At 54.2% G+C, this 17680-nt stretch overlaps 1 protein-coding gene across 3 annotated transcripts in view; it reads left to right on the plus strand.

Moving 5' to 3' along the window:
* The first annotated feature begins 1256 nt into the window (after positions 1 to 1256).
* The window catches only part of LOC132397455 (outer dense fiber protein 3-like), a 75361-nt gene continuing 58937 nt past the window's right edge, over positions 1257 to 17680 (plus strand). The window contains exons 1-2 of one of the 3 annotated variants that reach the window (XM_059976270.1): positions 1257 to 1388; positions 1746 to 1877. In XM_059976270.1, the coding sequence (XP_059832253.1) occupies positions 1769 to 1877 (109 nt within the window). In that variant the 5' untranslated portion in view covers positions 1257 to 1388; positions 1746 to 1768. Of the gene's footprint in view, positions 1500 to 1526; positions 1649 to 1745; positions 1878 to 17680 lie in introns of those variants that run through there. The other 2 variants (XM_059976272.1, XM_059976273.1) reach the window with 2 other exon arrangements.

Consider the following 17680-nt stretch of genomic DNA (forward strand, 5'->3'; position numbering starts at 1 on the left):
GTGTTGTTCTGTCCAGACAGGCTGGACAGTTTGGATCTGTATTCCTTGGAGTTCATAGGAGGACTGACTCTGGAGATGTAGGGATGTTTCCTCCCGTGGGAAAGTCAGGAACAAGGAACAGAGACACAAGGTAGGGAGATGGTCACTTAACCGTGAGGTGTGTAAAGATACAGCACAGTAACAGGCCCTTCCAGTCCACAGAGCCTGTGCCACCGTGTGGTCAATCAGCTACGAATCCATACACATTTTGAAACCCGAGCATACCAGGAAGACCATACAAACTCCTGACAGACAGCGGTGGGAATTGAACCTCGGTCGCTGGCACTGTAAAACAATACACTACCATGCCACCCTTCAGTCAGAGGGAGGTGAATCCATGGAATATTGTGCCAGAGTAGGCCATTCGACCCAACTGGTCCAGACCAACCAGGGTATCCAGCTAAGCTAATCCCAAAACCCTTTGGACCAGGAGTTTCCAATTGGAGTCCAAGGACTCATGGTGAGTGGGAAGGTTACAAGGCATAAAGGAGGTTGGAAACCTTTCATGTACCTGTCCAGGTTAATGCACCAATTTCGCTGGCAGCTCTCTCCATATACCCACCACCCTCTGGGTGATATAAAAATTAACCAGAATAGTTGAACACTGATTGTATGGAAAGATGGAATAGAATTGAGGGCCTCTTGTTATGACCTTTCTAAAGGAGAGATAACAGGGAACGTTAACCAGAGAGGTGGGAATTTGAGTTAGTTTGCATGTGAAGAGTGGCCTGACCCACAGCCTTTGACCCAAATGCTGATCCTGTGCCTCTCTCCATTGACGTTGCCCGACCAGCTGAGGATTTCCAACAATTTCCGTTTTTATTTTGAATTCCCAGCTACTCCCGGGCAGCACACACAAAATGCTGGTGGAATGCAGCAGGCCAGGGAGCATCCATAGGAAGAAGTCCAGACGACGTCTCGGGCTGAGACCCTTCGTTAGGACTAACTGAACTGCCGGGAAAGGTGGGATTCCGGAGTGGATCCGAAGTTATTCCCCGACCAGCGGAAACCCAGAACGACTCCCGGAGCGGACTCAAAGTAATTCTTGGGGTCCAGCAGGCATCCGGAAAGACTCCCGGGTAGCCAGAGTGGACCCTGACTTACTCCTTGAGACCGGCGGAAATCCAGAATGACTCCCGGAGACCGAAACAGATCTGGAGAGACTCCATCGGACGGGAGCAGATTCGGGAGTAACTCCCGGGGATCTGCCCTGACTCCAGACGGGGCGGAGTTGGACGAAGACTGTGTACAATCTCCCTGGAGACGCGAAGTTGCAGCTTCTGAGAGTTTGTGTTGGATTCCAGACGGGACACCGGCTTCGTGTCTGTACAGTCACCTACACCCGGCCTGTGAGTGGTCCGCTGCCCCCATCTGTCTATCCCACCCGGCAGGCTGCTGTTGTCTATAGTATCGTCTGTGTGTCTTCCAGCCTGTTTCTCTGGGGGTTGTTCAGTCCACAGGTGAATCGTGTGCCTGACCAGTTAGTCCGTGGGGGCCGTGGGTGTGCACACTCCTGTTTAAGCGGGGATCCGGGTGCCTGCGAGCGTGGGAAGCTCCTGTTTTGCGCAGTCCCGTGTGAGCGATGACCTGTGTTTGTCCGCTGTCTCGTGTGAGTGTGGGGGTCCCGTGTGTGTCATCCCCTGTATATTTGAACGTCCTGTGTGTCCGGTTGGCGAATCGGTTCAAATTGTGTTGCCTCTCCACAGCTCCGAACGCCGTCGCTTCGGCCATGAGCACAGGCACCTGGGTGGGACCCTGGAGGCCGCACCGACCCAGAGGGCCGATCGCAGCCCATTACAGTAGCCCCGGACCCAAGTACGGGCTGCCGGGATCCACGGGTAGGTGGCAGAGTCAGTGCACTCGGGCCGTCGGTGCGCCGGTAAACTCGGAATGGAGCGTTCAGTTGAGACCCAGAAAGAGTTTGAGGTGGTTGTGTCGTGACGGGGCGGGTTGATAGAGCAGTGTGTGAGCTTATGAAAGACACTTGGACAGGTCCATAGATAGACGCAAGGATGGTGGTGGACGGGGCAGGTAGGGCTCGTCAGCTGTGTTTGGCAGCTCATTTCGAAGGATAGCGGCTATACCCACTCATGGGGAAGGCTTCGGGGGTAAATCCCTAGGAAAAATCTGAAGCTGGTCCCTAAGGCAGTTTTTTGTCTTCAACACTGACTGATAACTCCCGTGATGCCGCCGGTTCCAAACTGTATCGGCGTCTGTTGTTCCTTTGGACACATCAGCTGGGTGAAGAGGGGGGGCCTGCTGTTTGGCCAACAGCTCGCTCTCCATGTCATACTGCCCGGCGTGTGTATTACATAGACAGCTCGGACGCAACACCCCTGGTCGACCCTGGCAACGGAGGCCCTCAGGCAGACCCTAACCCAACACCCCTGGTCGACCCTGACAACGGAGGCCCTCAGGCAGACCCTAACCCAACACCCCTGGTCGACCCTGACAACGGAGGCCCTCAGGCAGACCCTAACCCAACACCCCTGGTCGACCCTGACAACGGAGGCCCTCAGGCAGACCCTAACCCAACACCCCTGGTCGACCCTGACAACGGAGGCCCTCAGGCAGACCCTAACCCAACACCCCTGGTCGACCCTGACAACGGAGGCCCTCAGGCAGACCCTAACCCAACACCCCTGGTCGACCCTGACAACGGAGGCCCTCAGGCAGAGAAGAGTTCGGCCATTGACTATAGGAGTGGGGAAGTTAGGCTGTAGAATACAGGACGTTGGTGAGGCTGCACTTGTACTGTGTACAGATTTGGTCACCCTGTTACAGGAAAGGGGCAACAGCGAAAAGGGTAGTGAAAACAGCAGTGCAAGTGTGAGATTCGAATACGGAATAAGGCAGGTGATTTTCTAGCGCAGTGAGAGATCGCAGATACAACGTCGTAGGCACCGCTGAGCCGTTGCTGAAAGAAAAGCTTAACATCCAAGGATACACATAGTATGGAAAGTACAGGCAGGTAGGCAGAGGGGTGGGTCTTCTGGTTAAAAAAATGAAACCCAGTCCTTAGAAAGAGGTGACAGGATCTGAAAATGTTTAGTCCTTGCGGGTAGAATTAAGAAACTGCAAAGGTAAAAGACCCTGATGGGAGTTATAGACAGGCCTCCAAACAATAGTCAGGATGTGGACAGCGGCGGTGGAGACAGATAGGGTAGAGTCTTTTAAGAGACTCCTGGGTAGGCACATGGAGCTTAGAAAAATAAAGGGCTACGGGTAAAGCCGAGGCATTTCTAAGGTAGGGACATGTTCAGCGCCTCTTTGTGGGTCAAAGGGCCTGTAATTGTGCTGTGTGTTTTCTATGTTTCTAAATTATAACAAGAAATGTTAAAAGGAATGTTAAAAGGGCAAAGTTAGGATAGTCAGAGGGGGAAATTTAATATGCTGGCAGATTGAGAAAATCAGATTGGTACTAGATCTAAAGAGAGTGAATTTGTAGAATGCCTATGAGATGATTTTTAGAACAGCTTGTAACTGAGTCCACAAGAGGAAAGAACATTTTGGATTGGGTGCTGGTGACTAGTGGTGTTCCACAGGGGTCAATATTGGAACAACTTCTTTTCACATTACTGTATATGTCAACAATTTGATGAAATTGATGGCTTTGTGGTCAAATTTGCAGACGATATAAAGATCGGTGGAAGGACAGGAAGGTCTGAGGAGACATTGGCATTAGTGGGGCCAAATTTGGAGTATTGTATACAGTTCTGGTCACCGAATTATAGGAAAGATGTCAACAAAATAGAGAGTACAGAGGAGATTTACTAGAATGTTACCTGGGTTTCAGCAGTTAAGTTACAGAGAAAGGTTGAACAAGTTAGGTCTTTATTTGGAGCGTAGAAGGTTGGGGGGGGGGGACTTGATAGAAGTATTTAAAATTATGAGGGGGATAGATAGAGTTGACGTGAATAGGCTTTTTCCATTAAGAGTAGGGGAGATTCAAATGAGAGGACATGAGTTGAGAGTTAGGGGGCAAAAGTTTAGGGGTAACACGAGGGGGAACTTCTTTACTCAGAGAGTGGTAGCTCTGTGGAATAAGCTTCCAGTAGAAGTGGTAGAGGCAGGTTCGGTGTTGTCATTTAAAGTAAAATTGGATAGGTATATGGACAGGAAAGGAATGGAGGATTATGGGCTGAGTGCAGGTCAGTGGGACTAGGTGAGATTAAGCGTTCAGCACGGACTAGAAGGGCCGAGATGGCCTGTTTCCATGCTGTAATTGTTATATGGTTAGATGACAAAGAGGATACAAAAGGACTTCGACATATTGGGAGAATGGACAAAGGAGTGGCAGATTGGATGTGGTGTCAACAACTGGTTGAGGCCAGCAGGTTTAATGAGTGAGCAAGAATTGTGGATGAGAACTGGGTTTAAGTAGGTTGCAGGTGATGAGTTGGAAATGAGTGGCAGATGAATATTGTTAGCTGATGGAGATTGGGAGGAGCCAGCCTGTGCAGGCTTGACAGGAGGGGCATGGACAGGCTGAAAGCACATGACTGATTACCAGGGTAATTGCTAAAAATAAAAATAAGAGGGCTTAGGTTTAAGATCCAAGGTGAGAGATTAAAAGGGAGATCAGGGACAGCTTTTTCACATAAAGGGTGAAGCAGTGTTCGAATGAGCTGGCAAGAATAGTAGACAGGTAGGCAACATCATGATAGCAGTCCATACATCACTATCTCCATGTGACCATTACACAGAGAGTGACCCCCTGAACAGGACCTACACCCCACCATCTCCATGTGACTGTTACACAGTGAATGACCCCCTGAACAGGCCCTACACCCCACCATCTCCATGTGACTGTTACACAGTGAGTGACCCCCTGAACAGGCCCTACACCCCACCATCTCCATGTGACTGTTACACAGTGAGTGACCCCCTGAACAGGCCCTACACCCCACCATCTCCATGTGACTGTTACACAGTGAGTGACCCCCTGAACAGGCCCTACACCCCACCATCTCCATGTGACTGTTACACAGTGAGTGACCCACTGAACAGGCCCTACACCCCACCATCTCCATGTGACTGTTACACAGTGAGTGACCCCCTGAACAGGCCCTACACCCCACCATCTCCATGTGACTGTTACACAGTGAGTGACCCCCTGAACAGGCCCTACACCCCACCATCTCCATGTGACTGTATCACAGTGAGTGACCCACTGAACAGGCCCTACACCCCACCATCTCCATGTGACTGTATCACAGTGAGTGACCCCCTGAACAGGTCATACACCCTACCATCTCCATGGGACTGTTACACAGTGAGTGACCCCCTGAACAGGCCATACACCCCACCATCTCCATGTGACTGTATCACAGTGAGTGACCCCCTGAACAGGACCTACACCCCACCATCTCCATGTGACTGTTACACAGTGAGTGACCCCCTGAACAGGCCCTACACCCCACCATCTCCATGTGACTGTTACACAGTGAGTGACCCCCTGAACAGGCCCTACACCCCACCATCTCCATGGGACTGTTACACAGTGAGTGACCCCCTGAACAGGCCCTACACCCCACCATCTCCATGTGACTGTATCACAGTGAGTGACCCCCTGAACAGGCCCTACACCCCACCATCTCCATGTGACTGTTACACAGTGAGTGACCCCCTGAACAGGCCCTACACCCCACCATCTCCATGTGACTGTATCACAGTGAGTGACCCCCTGAACAGGCCCTACACCCCACCATCTCCATGTGACTGTTACACAGTGAGTGACCCACTGAACAGGCCCTACACCCCACCATCTCCATGTGACTGCTACACAGTGAGTGACCCCCTGAACAGGCCCTACACCCCACCATCTCCATGTGACTGTTACACAGTGAGTGACCCCCTGAACAGGCCCTACACCCCACCATCTCCATGTGACAGTATCACAGTGAGTGACCCACTGAACAGGCCCTATACCCCACCATCTCCATGGGACTGTTACACAGTGAGTGACCCCCTGAACAGGCCATACACCCCACCATCTCCATGTGACTGTATCACAGTGAGTGACCCCCTGGACAGGACCTACACCCCACCATCTCCATGTGACTGTTACACAGTGAGTGACCCCCTGAACAGGCCCTATACCCCACCATCTCCATGTGACTGCTACACAGTGAGTGACCCCCTGAACAGGCCCTACACCCCACCATCTCCATGTGACAGTATCACAGTGAGTGACCCACTGAACAGGCCCTATACCCCACCATCTCCATGTGACTGTATCACAGTGAGTGACCCCCTGAACAGGCCCTACACCCCACCATCTCCATGTGACTGTTACACAGTGAGTGACCCCCTGAACAGGCCCTACACCCCACCATCTCCATGTGACTGTTACACAGTGAGTGACCCCCTGAACAGGCCCTACACCCCACCATCTCCATGTGACTGTTACACAGTGAGTGACCCCCTGAACAGGCCCTACACCCCACCATCTCCATCTGACTGTATCACAGTGAGTGACCCCCTGAACAGGCCCTACACCCCACCATCTCCATTTGACTGTATCACAGTGAGTGACCCACTGAACAGGCCCTAAACCCCACCATCTCCATGTGACTGTATCACAGTGAGTGACCCCCTGAACAGGCCCTACACCCCACCATCTCCATGTGACTGTATCACCGTGAGTGACCCACTGAACAGGCCCTACACCTCACCATCTCCATGTGACTGTTATACAGTGAGTGACCCCCTGAACAGGCCCTACACCCCACCATCTCCATGTGACTGCTACACAGTGAGTGACCCCCTGAACAGGCCCTACACCCCACCATCTCCATGTGACTGTATCACAGTGAGTGACCCCCTGAACAGGCCCTACACCCCACCATCTCCATGTGACTGTTACACAGTGAGTGACCCCCTGAACAGGCCCTACACCCCACTATCTCCATGTGACCATTACACAGTGAGTGACCCACTGAACAGGCCCTACACCCCACCATCTCCATGTGACTGTATCACAGTGAGTGACCCCCTGAACAGGCCCTACACCCCACCATCTCCATGTGACTGTTACACAGTGAGTGACCCACTGAACAGGCCCTACACCCCACCATCTCCATGTGACTGTTACACAGTGAGTGACCCCCTGAACAGGCCCTACACCCCACCATCTCCATGTGACTGTTACACAGTGAGTGACCCCCTGAACAGGCCCTACACCCCACCATCTCCATGTGACTGTTACACAGTGAGTGACCCACTGAACAGGCCCTACACCCCACCATCTCCATGTGACTGTTACACAGTGAGTGACCCCCTGAACAAGCCCTACACCCCACCATCTCCATGTGACTGTTACACAGTGAGTGACCCCCTGAACAGGCCCTACACCCCACCATCTCCATGTGACTGTTACACAGTGAGTGACCCACTGAACAGGCCCTACACCCCACCATCTCCATGTGACTGTTACACAGTGAGTGACCCCCTGAACAGGCCCTACACCCCACCATCTCCATGTGACTGTTACACAGTGAGTGACCCCCTGAACAGGCCCTACACCCCACCATCTCCATGTGACTGTATCACAGTGAGTGACCCACTGAACAGGCCCTACACCCCACCATCTCCATGTGACTGTATCACAGTGAGTGACCCCCTGAACAGGTCATACACCCTACCATCTCCATGGGACTGTTACACAGTGAGTGACCCCCTGAACAGGCCATACACCCCACCATCTCCATGTGACTGTATCACAGTGAGTGACCCCCTGAACAGGACCTACACCCCACCATCTCCATGTGACTGTTACACAGTGAGTGACCCCCTGAACAGGCCCTACACCCCACCATCTCCATGTGACTGTTACACAGTGAGTGACCCCCTGAACAGGCCCTACACCCCACCATCTCCATGGGACTGTTACACAGTGAGTGACCCCCTGAACAGGCCCTACACCCCACCATCTCCATGTGACTGTTACACAGTGAGTGACCCCCTGAACAGGCCCTACACCCCACCATCTCCATGTGACTGTTACACAGTGAATGACCCCCTGAACAGGCCCTACACCCCACCATCTCCATGGGACTGTTACACAGTGAGTGACCCCCTGAACAGGCCCTACACCCCACCATCTCCATGTGACTGTTACACAGTGAGTGACCCCCTGAACAGGCCCTATACCCCACCATCTCCATGTGACTGTATCACAGTGAGTGACCCCCTGAACAGGCCCTACACCCCACCATCTCCATGTGACTGTTACACAGTGAGTGACCCCCTGAACAGGCCCTACACCCCACCATCTCCATGACTGTATCACAGTGAGTGACCCCCTGAACAGGCCCTATACCCTACCATCTCCATGTGACTGTATCACAGTGAGTGACCCCCTGAACAGGCCCTACACCCCACCATCTCCATGTGACTGTATCACAGTGAGTGACCCCCTGAACAGGCCCTATACCCCACCATCTCCATGTGACTGTTACACAGTGAGTGACCCCCTGAACAGGCCCTACACCCCACCATCTCCATGTGACTGTTACACAGTGAGTGACCCCCTGAACAGGCCCTACACCCCACCATCTCCATGTGACTGTTACACAGTGAGTGACCCCCTGAACAGGCCCTACACCCCACCATCTCCATGTGACTGTATCACAGTGAGTGACCCCCTGAACAGGCCCTACACCCCACCATCTCCATGTGACTGTTACACAGTGAGTGACCCCCTGAACAGGCCCTACACCCCACCATCTCCATGTGACTGTTACACAGTGAGTGACCCCCTGAACAGGCCCTACACCCCACCATCTCCATGTGACTGTATCACAGTGAGTGACCCCCTGAACAGGCCCTACACCCCACCATCTCCATTTGACTGTATCACAGTGAGTGACCCACTGAACAGGCCCTAAACCCCACCATCTCCATGTGACTGTATCACAGTGAGTGACCCCCTGAACAGGCCCTACACCCCACCATCTCCATGTGACTGTTACACAGTGAGTGACCCCCTGAACAGGCCCTACACCCCACCATCTCCATGTGACTGTTATACAGTGAGTGACCCCCTGAACAGGCCCTACACCCCACCATCTCCATGTGACTGCTACACAGTGAGTGACCCCCTGAACAGGCCCTACACCCCACCATCTCCATGTGACTGTATCACAGTGAGTGACCCCCTGAACAGGCCCTACACCCCACCATCTCCATGTGACTGCTACACAGTGAGTGACCCCCTGAACAGGCCCTACACCCCACCATCTCCGTGACTGTATCACAGTGAGTGACCCCCTGAACAGGCCCTATACCCCACCATCTCCATGGAACTGTTACACAGTGAGTGACCCCCTGAACAGGCCCTACACCCCACCATCTCCATGTGACTGCTACACAGTGAGTGACCCCCTGAACAGGCCCTACACCCCACCATCTCCATGTGACTGCTACACAGTGAGTGACCCCCTGAACAGGCCCTACACCCCACCATCTCCGTGACTGTATCACAGTGAGTGACCCCCTGAACAGGCCCTACACCCTACCATCTCCATGTGACTGTTACACAGTGAGTGACCCACTGAACAGGCCCTACACCCCACCATCTCCATGTGACTGTATCACAGTGAGTGACCCCCTGAACTGGCCCTATACCCCACCATCTCCATGTGACTGCTACACAGTGAGTGACCCCCTGAACAGGCCCTACACCCCACCATCTCCATGTGACTGTATCACAGTGAGTGACCCCCTGAACTGGCCCTATACCCCACCATCTCCATGTGACTGCTACACAGTGAGTGACCCCCTGAACAGGCCCTACACCCCACCATCTCCATGACTGTATCACAGTGAGTGACCCCCTGAACAGGCCCTACACCCCACCATCTCCATGTGACTGTATCACAGTGAGTGACCCCCTGAACAGGCCCTACACCCCACCATCTCCATGTGACAGTATCACAGTGAGTGACCCCCTGAACAGGCCCTACACCCCACCATCGCCATGTGACTGTTACACAGTGAGTGACCCCCTGAACAGGCCCTACACCCCACCATCTCCGTGACTGTATCACAGTGAGTGACCCACTGAACAGGCCCTATACCCCATCATCTCCATGGGACTGTTACACAGTGAGTGACCCCCTGAACAGGCCCTACACCCCACCATCTCCATGTGACTGTATCACAGTGAGTGACCCCCTGAACAGGCCCTACACCCCACCATCTCCATGGGACTGTTACACAGTGAGTGACCCCCTGAACAGGCCCTACACCCCACCATCTCCATGTGACTGTATCACAGTGAGTGACCCCCTGAACAGGACCTACACCCCACCATCTCCATGTGACTGTATCACAGTGAGTGACCCCCTGAACAGGCCCTACACCCCACCATCTCCATGTGACTGTATCACAGTGAGTGACCCCCTGAACAGGCCCTACACCCCACCATCTCCATGTGACTGTTACACAGTGAGTGACCCCCTGAACAGGCCCTACACCCCACCATCTCCATGTGACTGTATCACAGTGAGTGACCCACTGAACAGGCCCTACACCCCACCATCTCCATGTGACTGTATCACAGTGAGTGACCCCCTGAACAGGTCATACACCCTACCATCTCCATGGGACTGTTACACAGTGAGTGACCCCCTGAACAGGCCATACACCCCACCATCTCCATGTGACTGTATCACAGTGAGTGACCCCCTGAACAGGACCTACACCCCACCATCTCCATGTGACTGTTACACAGTGAGTGACCCCCTGAACAGGCCCTACACCCCACCATCTCCATGTGACTGTTACACAGTGAGTGACCCCCTGAACAGGCCCTACACCCCACCATCTCCATGGGACTGTTACACAGTGAGTGACCCCCTGAACAGGCCCTACACCCCACCATCTCCATGTGACTGTATCACAGTGAGTGACCCCCTGAACAGGCCCTACACCCCACCATCTCCATGTGACTGTTACACAGTGAGTGACCCCCTGAACAGGCCCTACACCCCACCATCTCCATGTGACTGTTACACAGTGAATGACCCCCTGAACAGGCCCTACACCCCACCATCTCCATGGGACTGTTACACAGTGAGTGACCCCCTGAACAGGCCCTACACCCCACCATCTCCATGTGACTGTTACACAGTGAGTGACCCCCTGAACAGGCCCTATACCCCACCATCTCCATGTGACTGTATCACAGTGAGTGACCCACTGAACAGGCCCTACACCCCACCATCTCCATGTGACTGTTACACAGTGAGTGACCCCCTGAACAGGCCCTACACCCCACCATCTCCATGTGACTGTATCACAGTGAGTGACCCCCTGAACAGGCCCTACACCCCACCATCTCCATGTGACTGTTACACAGTGAGTGACCCCCTGAACAGGCCCTACACCCCACCATCTCCATGACTGTATCACAGTGAGTGACCCCCTGAACAGGCCCTATACCCTACCATCTCCATGTGACTGTATCACAGTGAGTGACCCCCTGAACAGGCCCTACACCCCACCATCTCCATGTGACTGTATCACAGTGAGTGACCCCCTGAACAGGCCCTATACCCCACCATCTCCAAGTGACTGCTACACAGTGAGTGACCCCCTGAACAGGCCCTACACCCCACCATCTCCATGACTGTATCACAGTGAGTGACCCACTGAACAGGCCCTATACCCCACCATCTCCATGTGACTGTATCACAGTGAGTGACCCCCTGAACAGGACCTACACCCCACCATCTCCATGTGACTGTTACACAGTGAGTGACCCGCTGAACAGGCCCTATACCCTACCATCTCCATGTGACTGTATCACAGTGAGTGACCCCCTGAACAGGCCCTACACCCCACTATCTCCATGTGACTGTTACACAGTGAGTGACCCCCTGAACAGGCCCTACACCCCACCATCTCCATGTGACTGCTACACAGTGAGTGACCCCCTGAACAGGCCCTACACCCCACCATCTCCATGTGACAGTATCACAGTGAGTGACCCACTGAACAGGCCCTACACCCCACCATCTCCATGTGACAGTATCACAGTGAGTGACCCCCTGAACAGGCCCTACACCCCACCATCTCCATGTGACTGTTACACAGTGAGTGACCCCCTGAACAGGCCCTACACCCCACCATCTCCATGTGACTGTTACACAGTGAGTGACCCCCTGAACAGGCCCTACACCCCACCATCTCCATGTGACTGTTACACAGTGAGTGACCCCCTGAACAGGCCCTACACCCCACCATCTCCATGTGACTGTATCACAGTGAGTGACCCCCTGAACAGGCCCTACACCCCACCATCTCCATTTGACTGTATCACAGTGAGTGACCCACTGAACAGGCCCTAAACCCCACCATCTCCATGTGACTGTATCACAGTGAGTGACCCCCTGAACAGGCCCTACACCCCACCATCTCCATGTGACTGTTACACAGTGAGTGACCCCCTGAACAGGCCCTACACCCCACCATCTCCATGTGACTGTTATACAGTGAGTGACCCCCTGAACAGGCCCTACACCCCACCATATCCATGTGACTGCTACACAGTGAGTGACCCCCTGAACAGGCCCTACACCCCACCATCTCCATGTGACTGTATCACAGTGAGTGACCCCCTGAACAGGCCCTACACCCCACCATCTCCATGTGACTGCTACACAGTGAGTGACCCCCTGAACAGGCCCTACACCCCACCATCTCCGTGACTGTATCACAGTGAGTGACCCCCTGAACAGGCCCTATACCCCACCATCTCCATGGAACTGTTACACAGTGAGTGACCCCCTGAACAGGCCCTACACCCCACCATCTCCATGTGACTGCTACACAGTGAGTGACCCCCTGAACAGGCCCTACACCCCACCATCTCCATGTGACTGCTACACAGTGAGTGACCCCCTGAACAGGCCCTACACCCCACCATCTCCGTGACTGTATCACAGTGAGTGACCCCCTGAACAGGCCCTACACCCTACCATCTCCATGTGACTGTTACACAGTGAGTGACCCACTGAACAGGCCCTACACCCCACCATCTCCATGTGACTGTATCACAGTGAGTGACCCCCTGAACTGGCCCTATACCCCACCATCTCCATGTGACTGCTACACAGTGAGTGACCCCCTGAACAGGCCCTACACCCCACCATCTCCATGTGACTGTATCACAGTGAGTGACCCCCTGAACTGGCCCTATACCCCACCATCTCCATGTGACTGCTACACAGTGAGTGACCCCCTGAACAGGCCCTACACCCCACCATCTCCATGACTGTATCACAGTGAGTGACCCCCTGAACAGGCCCTACACCCCACCATCTCCATGTGACTGTATCACAGTGAGTGACCCCCTGAACAGGCCCTACACCCCACCATCTCCATGTGACAGTATCACAGTGAGTGACCCCCTGAACAGGCCCTACACCCCACCATCGCCATGTGACTGTTACACAGTGAGTGACCCCCTGAACAGGCCCTACACCCCACCATCTCCGTGACTGTATCACAGTGAGTGACCCACTGAACAGGCCCTATACCCCATCATCTCCATGGGACTGTTACACAGTGAGTGACCCCCTGAACAGGCCCTACACCCCACCATCTCCATGTGACTGTATCACAGTGAGTGACCCCCTGAACAGGCCCTACACCCCACCATCTCCATGGGACTGTTACACAGTGAGTGACCCCCTGAACAGGCCCTACACCCCATCATCTCCATGTGACTGTTACACAGTGAGTGACCCCCTGAACAGGCCCTACACCCCACCATCTCCATGTGACTGTTACACAGTGAGTGACCCCCTGAACAGGCCCTATACCCCACCATCTCCATGTGACTGTATCACAGTGAGTGACCCACTGAACAGGCCCTACACCCCACCATCTCCATGTGACTGTATCACAGTGAGTGACCCCCTGAACAGGCCCTACACCCCACCATCTCCATGTGTCTGTATCACAGTGAGTGACCCCCTGAACAGGCCCTACACCCCACCATCTCCATGTGACTGTATCACAGTGAGTGACCCCCTGAACAGGCCCTACACCCCACCATCTCCATGTGACTGTTACACAGTGAGTGACCCCCTGAACAGGCCCTACACCCCACCATCTCCATGTGACTGTTACACAGTGAGTGACCCCCTGAACAGGCCCTATACCCCACCATCTCCATGTGACTGTATCACAGTGAGTGACCCACTGAACAGGCCCTACACCCCACCATCTCCATGTGACTGTTACACAGTGAGTGACCCCCTGAACAGGCCCTACACCCCACCATCTCCATGTGACTGTATCACAGTGAGTGACCCCCTGAACAGGCCCTACACCCCACCATCTCCATGTGACTGTATCACAGTGAGTGACCCACTGAACAGGCCCTACACCCCACCATCTCCATGTGACTGTTACACAGTGAGTGACCCCCTGAACAGGCCCTACACCCCACCATCTCCATGACTGTATCACAGTGAGTGACCCCCTGAACAGGCCCTATACCCTACCATCTCCATGTGACTGTATCACAGTGAGTGACCCCCTGAACAGGCCCTACACCCCACCATCTCCATGTGACTGTATCACAGTGAGTGATCCCCTGAACAGGCCCTATACCCCACCATCTCCATGTGACTGCTACACAGTGAGTGAGCCCCTGAACAGGCCCTACACCCCACCATCTCCATGACTGTATCACAGTGAGTGACCCCCTGAACAGGCCCTACACCCCACCATCTCCATGGGACTGTTACACAGTGAGTGACCCCCTGAACAGGCCCTACACCCCACCATCTCCATGTGACTGTATCACAGTGAGTGACCCCCTGAACAGGCCCTACACCCCACCATCTCCATGTGACTGTTACACAGTGAGTGACCCCCTGAACAGGCCCTACACCCCACCATCTCCATGTGACTGTATCACAGTGAGTGACCCCCTGAACAGGCCCTACACCCCACCATCTCCATGTGACTGTTACACAGTGAGTGACCCCCTGAACAGGCCCTACACCCCACCATCTCCATGTGACAGTATCACAGTGAGTGACCCACTGAACAGGCCCTATACCCCACCATCTCCATGTGACTGTTACACAGTGACTGACCCCCTGAACAGGCCCTACACCCCACCATCTCCATGTGACTGTTACACAGTGAGTGACCCCCTGAACAGGCCCTACACCCCACCATCTCCATGTGACTGTTACACAGTGAGTGACCCCCTGAACAGGCCCTACACCCCACCATCTCCATGTGACTGTTACACAGTGAGTGACCCCCTGAACAGGCCCTACACCCCACCATCTCCATGTGACTGTTATACAGTGAGTGACCCCCTGAACAGGCCCTACACCCCACCATCTGCATGTGACTGTATCACAGTGAGTGACCCCCTGAACAGGCCCTACACCCCACCATCTCCATGTGACTGTATCACAGTGAGTGACCCACTGAACAGGCCCTACACCCCACCATCTCCATGTGACTGTATCACAGTGAGTGACCCCCTGAACAGGCCCTATACCCCACCATCTCCATGTGACTGCTACACAGTGAGTGACCCCCTGAACAGGCCCTACACCCCACCATCTCCATGACTGTATCACAGTGAGTGAACCCCTGAACAGGCCCTACACCCCACCATCTCCATGTGACTGTATCACAGTGAGTGACCCCCTGAACAGGCCCTACACCCCACCATCTCCATGTGACAGTATCACAGTGAGTGACCCCCTGAACAGGCCCTACACCCCACCATCTCCATGTGACTGTTACACAGTGAATGACCCCCTGAACAGGCACTACACCCCACCATCGCCATGTGACTGTTACACAGTGAGTGACACCCTGAACAGGCCCTACACCCCACCATCTCCGTGACTGTATCACAGTGAGTGACCCACTGAACAGGCCCTATACCCCATCATCTCCATGGGACTGTTACACAGTGAGTGACCCCCTGAACAGGCCCTACACCCCACCATCTCCATGTGACAGTATCACAGTGAGTGACCCACTGAACAGGCCCTATACCCCACCATCTCCATGGGACTGTTACACAGTGAGTGACCCCCTGAACAGGCCCTACACCCCACCATCTCCATGTGACTGTATCACAGTGAGTGACCCCCTGAACAGGCCCTACACCCCACCATCTCCATGGGACTGTTACACAGTGAGTGACCCCCTGAACAGGCCCTACACCCCACCATCTCCATGTGACTGTTACACAGTGAGTGACCCCCTGAACAGGCCCTACACCCCACCATCTCCATGGGACTGTTACACAGTGAGTGACCCCCTGAACAGGCCCTACACCCCACCATCTCCATGTGACTGTTACACAGTGAGTGACCCCCTGAACAGGCCCTACACCCCACCATCTCCATGTGACTGTTACACAGTGAGTGACCCCCTGAACAGGCCCTACACCCCACCATCTCCATGTGACTGTTATACAGTGAGTGACCCCCTGAACAGGCCCTACACCCCACCATCTCCATGTGACTGTATCACAGTGAGTGACCCCCTGAACAGGCCCTACACCCCACCATCTCCATGTGACTGTATCACAGTGAGTGACCCACTGAACAGGCCCTACACCCCACCATCTCCATGTGACTGTATCACAGTGAGTGACCCCCTGAACAGGCCCTATACCCCACCATCTCCATGTGACTGCTACACAGTGAGTGACCCCCTGAACAGGCCCTACACCCCACCATCTCCATGACTGTATCACAGTGAGTGAACCCCTGAACAGGCCCTACACCCCACCATCTCCATGTGACTGTATCACAGTGAGTGACCCCCTGAACAGGCCCTACACCCCACCATCTCCATGTGACAGTATCACAGTGAGTGACCCCCTGAACAGGCCCTACACCCCACCATCTCCATGTGACTGTTACACAGTGAATGACCCCCTGAACAGGCCCTACACCCCACCATCGCCATGTGACTGTTACACAGTGAGTGACCCCCTGAACAGGCCCTACACCCCACCATCTCCGTGACTGTATCACAGTGAGTGACCCACTGAACAGGCCCTATACCCCATCATCTCCATGGGACTGTTACACAGTGAGTGACCCCCTGAACAGGCCCTACACCCCACCATCTCCATGTGACAGTATCACAGTGAGTGACCCACTGAACAGGCCCTATACCCCACCATCTCCATGGGACTGTTACACAGTGAGTGACCCCCTGAACAGGCCCTACACCCCACCATCTCCATGTGACTGTATCACAGTGAGTGACCCCCTGAACAGGCCCTACACCCCACCATCTCCATGGGACTGTTACACAGTGAGTGACCCCCTGAACAGGCCCTACACCCCACCATCTCCATGTGACTGTATCACAGTGAGTGACCCCCTGAACAGGCCCTACACCCCACCATCTCCATGTGACTGTATCACAGTGAGTGACCCCCTGAACAGGCCCTACACCCCACCATCTCCATGTGACTGTTACACAGTGAATGACCCCCTGAACAGGCCCTACACCCCACCATCTCCATGGGACTGTTACACAGTGAGTGACCCCCTGAACAGGCCCTACACCCCACCATCTCCATGTGACTGTTACACTGTGAGTGACCCCCTGAACAGGCCCTACACCC

This window comes from Hypanus sabinus, chromosome 7, assembly GCF_030144855.1.
Source record: "Hypanus sabinus isolate sHypSab1 chromosome 7, sHypSab1.hap1, whole genome shotgun sequence".
In the NCBI taxonomy this organism is placed as follows: domain Eukaryota; kingdom Metazoa; phylum Chordata; class Chondrichthyes; order Myliobatiformes; family Dasyatidae; genus Hypanus; species Hypanus sabinus.